This window comes from Musa acuminata, chromosome BXJ3-9 (genome assembly GCF_036884655.1).
Source record: "Musa acuminata AAA Group cultivar baxijiao chromosome BXJ3-9, Cavendish_Baxijiao_AAA, whole genome shotgun sequence".
NCBI lineage: Eukaryota > Viridiplantae > Streptophyta > Magnoliopsida > Zingiberales > Musaceae > Musa > Musa acuminata.
The window spans coordinates 39,627,698-39,638,398 of record NC_088357.1 but is presented as its reverse complement, the minus strand read 5'-3'; the positions used below and the strand labels follow the sequence as shown (position 1 = coordinate 39,638,398).

The 10,701-nt window shown below is 42.1% G+C and overlaps 1 protein-coding gene across 1 annotated transcript; it reads left to right on the top strand.

Moving 5' to 3' along the window:
* Positions 1–8,129: 8,129 nt before the first annotated feature.
* Positions 8,130–9,053, top strand: LOC135649064 (bZIP transcription factor 27-like). The gene is made up of 3 exons (XM_065167162.1): positions 8,130–8,759; positions 8,829–8,906; positions 8,976–9,053. Exons 1-3 carry the CDS (start codon positions 8,331–8,333, stop codon positions 9,051–9,053), a joined length of 585 nt encoding a protein of 194 aa, XP_065023234.1. The 5' UTR covers positions 8,130–8,330.
* The last annotated feature ends 1,648 nt before the right edge of the window (positions 9,054–10,701 follow it).

Sequence of the window (10,701 nt, the reverse complement as noted above, 5' to 3'; positions counted from 1 at the left end):
AGTAAAATAGTGGGAGCATATTAAGATAGAAGTCCATATCTTAGTAATTTATTTCTTGCAAAATCTGCATGTTATTCATTTCTGCTGCATCTTTATTTTCAGAAAATGTCGGTTTCAAATCCCTTACGTGACATACTTGATGTCAACCGCCTCACTGGTCCAAATTATACGGATTGGCTCCGTAACTTGAGAATTGTTCTCACAGCGGAGAAAATCATGTACGTCCTTGATACAGTGATACCTACGCCTGAAGAAGGGGCAAACGAGGATGAGATCGCTCGCTACGTGAAGTACATTGATGACTCCACTCTTGCTCAGTGCTATATGTTGGGCTCTATGACTCCTGAGTTATAGAGACAACATGAAAAGATGGATGCCAGATCCATTCTCCTACTTGTCCACAAATTATTTGAGGAACAGGGAAGGACTCAGCGATATGAGATATCTAAGAGCCTTTTCCGCGCTAGGATGACTGAGGGGACACCGGTTCAGAACCATGTCCTAAAGATGATTGAGTGGATAGAGAAACTCACAGGTCTAGGAATGGTCATAGAGGATAACTTGTGTGTGGATATTGTGCTTCAGTCCCTACCAGATTCCTTTTCACAGTTCATAATGAATTTTAATATGAACAAGCTTGAGGTGACTCTCCCAAAGCTCCTCAATATGTTGAGGGAGGCAGAGAGTACTATTAAGAATGAGAAGCCAGTTCTCTACACTGGTGAGACCAAAAAAAAAGAAAAGGAAAGCAGAAAGGTCCCTTAAGAAGGGAAAGGGCAAGGGCAAACCAGGTAAAACAAAAGTTCCTAAGAAAGACCCAGTAAAGGACAAAGGCCAGTGCTTCCACTATGGTAAAGATGGGTACTGGAAGAGGAACTGCAAAGAGTACCTTGCAGAAAGGGCGAAACAAGAAGCTTGGTGAAGCTTCAGGTACATTCATGATCAATCTCCAATTGTTAGATTTTTGTGATAGTGCATTGGTATTGGATACCAATATTGCTTATCACATCTACAATTTATTGTAAATTCTAGCAAAGCTAAGGGGAGATTAACGAGAGGAATATTGCATAAAGGTTTGTTTATGCAAAACACTACTCCACATATCATGAATGTAAGTGTCTAAGAGGAAACGAGATGAAGTGAACAGTGCATACCTATGGCATTGTAGGCTAGGTCACATCCATGAAAGAATGATTCAAAAGTTGCTAAATAATGGATATCTAGATCCATTCGACTACGTGTCATATGCAACTTGCGAGCCTTACCTTCATGGAAAACGGACCAACTCTCCATTTAGTAGAATTGGAGAGAGAGCCACTGAGTTGTTGGAACTCATACATAGTGATGTATGTGGACCCATGTCAACTCATGCTATTGGAGGTTACTCCTACTTCATTACATTTACTAATGATTTCTCAAGGTATGGATATGTGTACTTAATGAAGTACAAGTCCGAGGCCGTTGAGAAATTCAGAGTATAGGAATGAGGTGGAGAACCAAACTGGAAAGAGTATCAAAACTCTTCGATTAGATCGAGGAGGTGAGTACTTAAGTACAGAGTTTACTCAGTTCCTCAGGGACCATGGGATATTATCCCAATGGACACCTCCTTATACACCTCAGCTCAATGGTGTCTCTGGAAGGAGAAATCGTACGTTATTAGATATGGTACGGTCCATGATGAGTTTCGCTGACCTACCCATCTTATTCTAGGGATATGCCCTAGAAACCGTAGCTTACCTTCTGAACAGAGTTCCAACTAAGTCGGTAGTGTCTACACCATATGAGATATAGAAAGGGAAGAAGCCTGATCTTAAGGTTGTTAAGATTTGGGACTGCCCTGCCCACGTTAAAAGACATAACCCCTACAAGTTAGAATCAAAGACAGAGCGACGCAAATTTATGGGATACCCCAAGGAAACTTATGGGTATTATTTCTATCATCTCGAGGACCAAAAGGTCTTTGTAGCTAAGAGAGTAGTGTTCCTTGAGAAGGAACACATTCTTGGCGGAGATAGTGGGAGAATGATAGAGTTGAGCGAGGTTGGAGAACCAAGCTCAAGCACCACTCTACAGCCCAAGTCTGTTCAGGTACCTAATACACAAGTTTCAACTTTACGCAGGTCTGATATCACATCCTCCTGAGAGATATGTGGGATATATTAGAGGAGAGGATGTTGAGGATATTGATCCTCAAATCTACGAGGAGGCTATTATGAGTATAGACTCCGGGAAGTGGCAAGAAGCCATGAATTCTGAGATGGATTCTATGTACTCCAATAAGGTTTGGAACCTAATTGATGCGCCCGAAGGTATTATACCCATCGGTTGCAAGTGGATCTTTAAGAAAAAGATCGGAGTAGATGGAAAGGTAGAGACCTATAAAGCAAGGCTAGTGGCTAAGGGGTATCGTCAAAGGCAAGGTGTTGACTACGACGAAACCTTCTCACCCGTAGCAATGCTAAAATCCATCAGAATTCTATTGGCTATTGCAGCACACTATGATTATGAGATCTGGCAGATGGATGTGAAAATTGCATTCCTCAACGGGAACCTCGAGGAGGAGGTGTATATGATGCAACCTGAGGGATTTGTGTCCAAGAACTGCCCAGATAAGGTGTGTAGGTTGCTTAGATCCATTTATGGACTAAAACAAGCTTCCCGAAGTTGGAACATAAGATTTGATGAGGCAATCAGATCTTATGACTTCGTTAAGAACGAAGATGAGCCTTGTGTATACAGAAAGGTAAGTGGGAGCGCTATCACCTTTTTGGTGTTATATGTGGATGATATCCTCATCATTGGGAATGACGTAGGAATGCTATCCACAGTAAAGGCTTGGTTATCTAGACACTTCTCTATGAAGGACTTAGGGGAAGCATCCTATATCTTGGGGATTAGAATCTATAGAGATAGATCCAAAAGGATGCTTGGCTTGTCCCAGTCCAGGTACATAGAAACCATTGTCAAAAGGTTTGGCATGAAAAATTCCAAGAGAGGTCTCATACCGATGAGACATGGGATATCGCTTTCTACGAGTATGTCCCCAAAGACTCCAGAAGAAAGGGCAAACATGAATATGATATCTTATGCCTCAGCAATAGGGTCTATCATGTATGCCATGCTATGTACTAGGCCTGATATAGCGCATGCTCTGAGTGTCACGAGCAGGTATCAGGCGGATCCAGGCTTGGAGCACTGGAAAGCAGTAAAGTGTATCCTTAAGTACTTGAGAAGGACTAAGGATCTTTTACTAATATATGGAGGTAATAGCCTTAAGATTGAAGGCTACACTGACTCAAGTTTTCAGTCTGATGTCGATGATAGCAAGTCGATTTCAGGGTATGTGTACACCTTGAATGGAGGAGCAGTGTGCTGGAAGAGTTCCAAGCAAGATACCACTGCTGACTCGACCACAGAGTCGGAGTACATTGCTGCATTAGATGTAGCAAAGGAGGGAGTCTAGGTGAAGAAGTTCATCACAGATTTGGGAGTCGTGCCGGGTAGCGAGGAGCCGATCTCCTTATATTACGATAACGGGCGATTACTCAAATAAGGGAACCCGGGTCTCATCAGAAGTGTTCTGAGGAGGTTCCAGCTTATCAGAGAGATCATAGCCCGAGGAGATGTCGTAGTGGAAAGAGTTCCATCCGAAGATAACATTGTAGATCCATTGACAAAGCCGTTGTCTCATATTGTCTTTGAGCGTCACAGGGGTCTGATGGGGATCAGACACATAGGTGATTGGCTTTAGGTCAAGTGGGAGATTGCTAGTCATAGGTGCCCAGCAAACCAATCACGTGAGTGATGGCACGTGTGACTTGATACAGAATCTTTTTGCTTATTATATTTTGGCGTATATCACTTTATAACTATTGCATAAATGCATACATATATTGTGATGTGCATAACCGGATAGACTGGTGCGCTGTATACCCATCCATATGATGGATGCAGCTGGTCTCATAGCTGCTCGTGTAGGGACACTAGGGATACAGTACAGGTGCTCATTGGAGAATGAGTTCACTGATTGATCCGCTTACGGAATGCTAGATGGTTGATGATGCCTTATTGTCAGACAGCGATTCCGTAGTCCTAGTGGTATATCTGGTCCTTAGACTTGAGACACCAAGGATGTCCTGTATGAGTGCTCCACTCTTTGATACCAGACTTATAGGTTTGGCTGTCCCAGATCTAGTACAACTGGTCATTGGGAGTGGTAGTCGACCTTACGAGGGCTATTGAGTGTCGATAGAGGATCATCCACTCTCGGTGTCATGAGAGGAATATCCCATGTGTTCTTACTTAGACAAATCCCTGGCCAGAGTCATTCGGGTTGAGAGAGAAAGAGTTCTCCGAGAGAATCCGATTAGAGCGAGACTCGAGTAGAAACCGTATGGGTCTGACAACACCATGCTCGATATACGGTCTATGGGATATTAGATGGATGAGGGACTATAGGTACACGGTAACTGAGGACAGACAGGTCCAATGGATTAGATTCCCCTGTATCGTTTGGGGACTACGGCGTAGTGGCCTAGTACTTCCGTAGTCGATGAGTCAAGTGAATTATTACAGAGATAATAATTCACTAAGTTAGAAGGAGTTCTGACAGGTATGACTCACGGCCAGCTCGATATTGGGCCTAGAGGGTCACACACATATGGTAGGCATTGCGATGAGTAGAGGTTCGGATATGAGATATCCAACGGAGCCCTTGTCTTATTGGATGCAGATCCAATACCCACTAGGGGAGGACCCATTAGGGTTTGACAGGGGACCTCTATAAATAGGAGGGATTCAGAGCCTCATAGGCTAGAGTCTTTGCTTGTCTTTCCTATTCTCCTCTCCCTCTCCACCTCAGAGCAGGCCTGGAGTTTTGAGGAGCGTCGTCGCAACCCTGCTGTGTGGATCACCGCTAGAGAGGAGGACGCTTGACCTCCTTCACCCTCTCCTAAGGATCTGCAAGGTAACAGGGATATACGATCTCCCTAGGTAACACAATCTACTTTATACGCAGTTTCATGTTTCGCGGATTTTTGCGTACCAATCTTCGCACGACGACGAACATCTTTTTGGGAATCGGGGATTTTGTTTTCTTGTTCTTCCACTGCGCATGTGATGTCGCCCCCATGATTTCCCAACAACAACACCCTAGGAATTCTGGACAGTGGTACTACCTAATGGCAGGGTGCCAAGCGGTGGCACTACCCTTGTCAGGTGGTGGCACTACCCTTGTCAAGCGATGGTACCGCCCAGTGCAGTGTTAGTGCCAGACTGACACTAGCGGTGGTACTGCCCAGCACAGGCGGTGGTACGGCCTATACCCAGGAAACCCGAGATGGGATATTTATAGGCTCCAAGTTTGAATCAACTTGAGGCCTATAAATACCCCTCTCATCCCTGGTTAAGAAACACAAAAATTGAGAGTAAAGAAAGAAAGAAACACTGTTGCAATCTTGTGTGAACTCCTCTCAAAGTTTTAAGTGTTAGAATAGTTTAAGAGAGGAGTAGCTAGGAGTGTAAGGGCTATCTCCTAAACCTAGTAAAAGAAGAAAGAGCTGTAAAAGATGGTTGGTCTCCGCCTATTGAAGGAAGACTGATAGTGGATGCCGGTGGCCTTGACAGAAGAGGAATCGGTGGAGTGGATGTAGGTCATGACGACCGAACCACTATAAAAATCTGGTTTGCATTTTATCTTGAGCAATTTACTTTAACTGCAAACCACTTTACTTGTTTATTGCTTTCAATACATTTACGAACGTGTTTTAAGTTAAGATCTTTACGAGACGATTTTCGTCGGAATCAGTTTTAATTGAAATGAAATGATTTGAACCTGTGATTTTACCGCTGCACTAATTCACCCCCTCCCCCCCCACCTCCCCTCTTGGTGTCGATTAGTTTCTAATATTTTGAAGTCATTTGGGGTCTATAAATACCCCAGTTATTCTTGCTTAGTATAGCATGAATTAAAGCAGAAAGGGATTGTTATTCTAAGTTATAAAATTGCTAAGTATCTCCTCCCTTTAGATCATTCAAGAGAGGTATGAGGCTTGTAAGGGTTGTCTCCTAAACCCGTGAAAAGGAGAAAGAGTTATAATAGGGTAGTTAGTCTTCGTCCATTGAAGGAAGACCCGTAGTGGAAGTCGGTGGCCTCGAATGAAGAGGAATCGAAAGTGGATGTAGGTCACGACGACCGAACCACTATAAAACTCGATTTGCATTTACTTTAAGCTCTTTATTTTCATTGCAAATTGCTTTACTTGCTACTTTCACTATGCTTACAAACGTGCACTCTAAGTCAAGCTCATTTCCGATATCGACTTTTATCGAATGAGATTTTTGAATCGACATAAAGTTTTATGATAGTACTAATTCACCCCCTCTCTTAGTATTGACTTGATCCTAACAATTTATACTAAGTTTTGAATTTATTTGCCTTATTTATAATGTTTTTGTGGGTATTTTTTTGAGGTACTAAAAATACTATAAGCTTCTTAGAAAAAACTGACTATAAGTTAGTTTCTATTGTGTTATTCATGTTCATAAACCAATAAGGATAATTATTTGAAATTCTATTTTTGTATATAGGTTGGTTTCTATTGTGTTTTGAGTCAATATATTTTAATCATAGACCTCTGATGTTTTGATGAAGATATAAAAAATGTCATAAACCTGTTCAAAATACTTTGTAAATCTTTTACATTGAAGATTGAATTGGCTCGATCAATCCATAAAATATGTTGGGTCATGTCGACGATATTATGGAGATTATGAAAAGGTAGGGAGCCAAATTTTGAAAAAGGAGACATCCCGGAAAATGTTTGAAAAATATTATTTTTTGGAAATTCACCCGTTCTAAAAACACAATTATTTTTTCAAAACTAAGAAACTCTATTAATTAGAGAAATATACTCAAACTACTTCTTCAGTGTCCTCTTAATTTAATCCTTAATTTATAATAATAAAATTAAATTAAAAATAGGATCCAGCGAATCAATCACAACATCTACATATTCATAAGTCATAGTGAAAGCATACCTTTCTATAGTGTTTTAGTTTCCCTGCTCATGCAATATAAAGATACCATTTCTATTTATTCATGTCATATGTTACACCAGTGGCCATCATGGAAGAAGGACGTCTCAATGTCCTCCTTTCCATTGTCAATCTTGGTGTGTGCGTGTGTGAGAGAGAGATTTGATGGATTGCGTTGATATTAATCTGTCAGATGCACGCAATCTGCTCACAGTGCTTCCTTCGTCCCTGTACGTGACTACATGCATGCACAGCAGAAAACAGCGTACGATCCCCCCATCTGCCATCTTTCTCCCTGTCATCTGAGCGCTGCCTTCTCTTGTCCCTCTACTCTCATCAACACCGCACCAAATCAAGTACTGCAGATTTTGAATGGTGGCTTTCCATACGCATCTTTCCCCTTCCCCACCTCCCACAGAACGAAGGCCTGTTCATTTTTAGCATGCCTTCCGTTTCCCTCCTCCCATTTCTCTTCTTCTGACCGCAGCAGGCGAGAACCAGATCACAAGCACAACATGCCCAATGAGCATGAAAAGAAAAGAGGGGAAACCACATCACGTGAAGTGGGAGTACTTCAGAAGCTGGATTGGACGCATTGAAGACGGAAGAGAAGACCGAGTGATGAACCAAGACAGTCTCCATCTTCCGATCCCTGGTTTTGCGGCTAGTCAAATGGTCATCCTTTAGAGCAGTGTTCTCCACTGTGGACCTGCAGAGCTTTAGATAGATATTTTGAGGTTTTCGAGTTAGTGAGCTCGGTCTGGGCGACAGGAATTCAGTAAGATCAACCCTGCCCAAGCCCCAGAGTGAGTGAAGTCTGCTGTTGTTACAACTGTTGCAGCACATAGAATCCAGTACATGTGTGTCAATCACATGAGAAGTGCACAAACTGGTACGTACTAATGATCACAAATGACTTCAGAGATTGGAGGAGACAAAAGCATGCGAATCTTACGACGCAACATGGCAAGCATAGAGAAGAATGTACCAGTATGGGAGGAGAGATAGAGAGTCATTATTCCGTTTCTAACCTTTCTTTCTTCATGCTCCGTCGAATATGCATCCATCCATGCATGGGTTGAGAGAGAGATGGAGAAAGGGCAGTGCACGCCATATGACACCAACCATGGAAACAACAGCACGAGGCTCCTAAGTACTGATCAATTAGCAAAGCTTCCTAAGCAACAGCAAATTTGATGCTTTCATGTACCAAATTCTGCTCCCTCGGGCCTACAATGGAGTGATCTCCTCTTCCTCCAGGTCTTGAGATGCTTTGAAGCTTCCCCTACCTGATGCCGGGAAGGAACATGGAAGAGGTATGGAAAGACATCAGCCTCAGCACTCTCCACCAAGACGTGCCTTCAACTCCCGTCCTCGCCTTCCACCCCGCCACCACCATCTCCTCCTTTCGAGCCGTCATGCTGCAGGACTTCATCGCCGATGCCTTCAAAGCAGAAAATCGAGCTTCTTCTCCGAGCACCCACAGTCCTCCTGCTTCGCTCAGTCCCACCTCTGACAACTCCCGGCAGTTCTTTGGCTATGATCTCAACGCCAGTGCCAGTGCCAGTGGCAGTAACGCAGCACAGTCTGAGTCAACGAAGAAGCGGTCGCCGGAGAAGCGGCCGAACCGGAGCGTTGACAGACAAAGCGGCGTCGAGCAAAGGAAGAAGCGGATGATCAAGAATCGAGAGTCGGCGGCTCGATCTAGGGCCAGGAAACAGGTGCTATCCCCTCTCCTTCTTCTCAAACGGGTTCAAGGACTCTAATCTTGAGCGCCTTCTACGAGACAGGCCTACAGGAACGAGCTAGAGCTAGAAGCCGCACGTCTGCTGAATGAGAACGAGATGCTGAAGCGAGAGTCCGAACAGGTAATCTTTACCACTATCAAACAAAACGATCCTATGCTTTCTTACAAGATTCTTCAACCTTTGCGGCAGCTGCGCATGACAGTGGCTGCTCAGAACCCCACGGCTTCCAAGCCTACGCTGCAGAGAACCTTAACAGCTCCGTTTTGAGTGAGAGAACTGATAGAGAGAAGTTTCCTTTCACCAGCAAATCCTACACTTCCATTGTCCACAGTAAGCTCAAGTGTTCCAGATTTGTGATCGCCTACATATAGCAGAGTCGTCCAACAAAGAACAGACCAGTTTTAGGTACGCGTGTGTACATGTATACGTCTGCAGTGTTTGCCTTCTTCCAACATGTATAATTCTCGCGATGCTGTTTGGTTTGTGCTTGTGTTGATATGGCAAATTCCAAGAACAAAAGTACAGCATTTTAGTTGCATAATGGTCTATGTTCTTTACGTTTGCCAGTGGTCGCACTCTGTGTTTATTAACCTTGCATTATTGTATTTCTAGCCGTTGTTCTTTTATTTATTCATTAAATGTTTTCTTTTTTTTAGTTTTTTGGATTAGATTGACTTGGACAGGTTTTAATGATGTTGTATAAGATGGTAAAAATTAGCTGTTTGATGGCTTTATATGATATCTTTTCTCTTGTCATCGTCCTTTCCGACCTAATGTTTTTTTTTATCTATTTGTTAAATTTTATATATTTTTATGTTTCGAATATGAGACATAATTATATTTTAAAAATATTAAACATACATCCATGGGATCAACTAATGATTGAATGACTTAGATTCGACCTAATCGATGTTTGATTCGATTCTGATAAATATGATTTATCGTCTTTTCAAGTTATTTGAAGTTTGAATGCATATGTAATTATTGAGGTAGTCTGCTCGTTACCACTCGATCAATGTAGGAGGTGGAGTTCCTCAGCATGCACACACCTACACGATCGGTTTTAACTGGTTGGAGTATTTATTATTTGGATTGAAATGGTTACATTAAAGGGTACATCATCCCTTGTCATCATTTTTATTCTAATATGTCAAATCTACATCTATCCATGGTGTCCGTATGTATACCTTCCAACAGCAATAGTATCAAGAACAACAACAAGAATTAACAACGCCAACCACAACAATAAATGATTAACATCACTATCTTAATTATCATTATCGTTAGCTCTATCAACAATAGCAAGAATAATAGCATCATCTTTATCATCATTATTATCAACAAAAGCACCACCATCCAAAAAACATAAAAATAAAAGAACAGATCATGGTCAGTGAAGTGGAAAGCTACCTCACCTGTGCATAATAGTTGACAGGGGAGAGAGAGAGGACTACCTGGTTGGGATGAGAGAGAGTTGAGGGCGCATATACAGAGATCATTTGTTGAAGGGGGTGAACGGTGAAATAAAAGTTTTACAGCCATGGGTGGAAGTTGAAGAAAAAGAAGAAGAAATCAGAGGTTTTGGCATTTACTTGCAGTTCAAAAATCAGGTGTACTTTATTCGCAATGGTCAAAAAAAGACTAATACTTTATTTGAAGCAAAGAGTCTCCATAGCATCATCATCCATCTCAGGTGTCAAAAAGAAGGGGAAAACATATATTAAAATTAAGTTATGATCTAAAATTAACAATCAGGGAGATGAGGCTCATTTAACAAGAAAAAGTCTAATGAAATGAGTTCAACAGCTTATGGTTCAAAAGAACAAAAAATTCAAGCAGCGATGAGCAAGCATGACAGAAGATAAAATGGCCTCTGGTAATCAAGCAAGCATGTGCGCAAGTAGTAACTATAAGG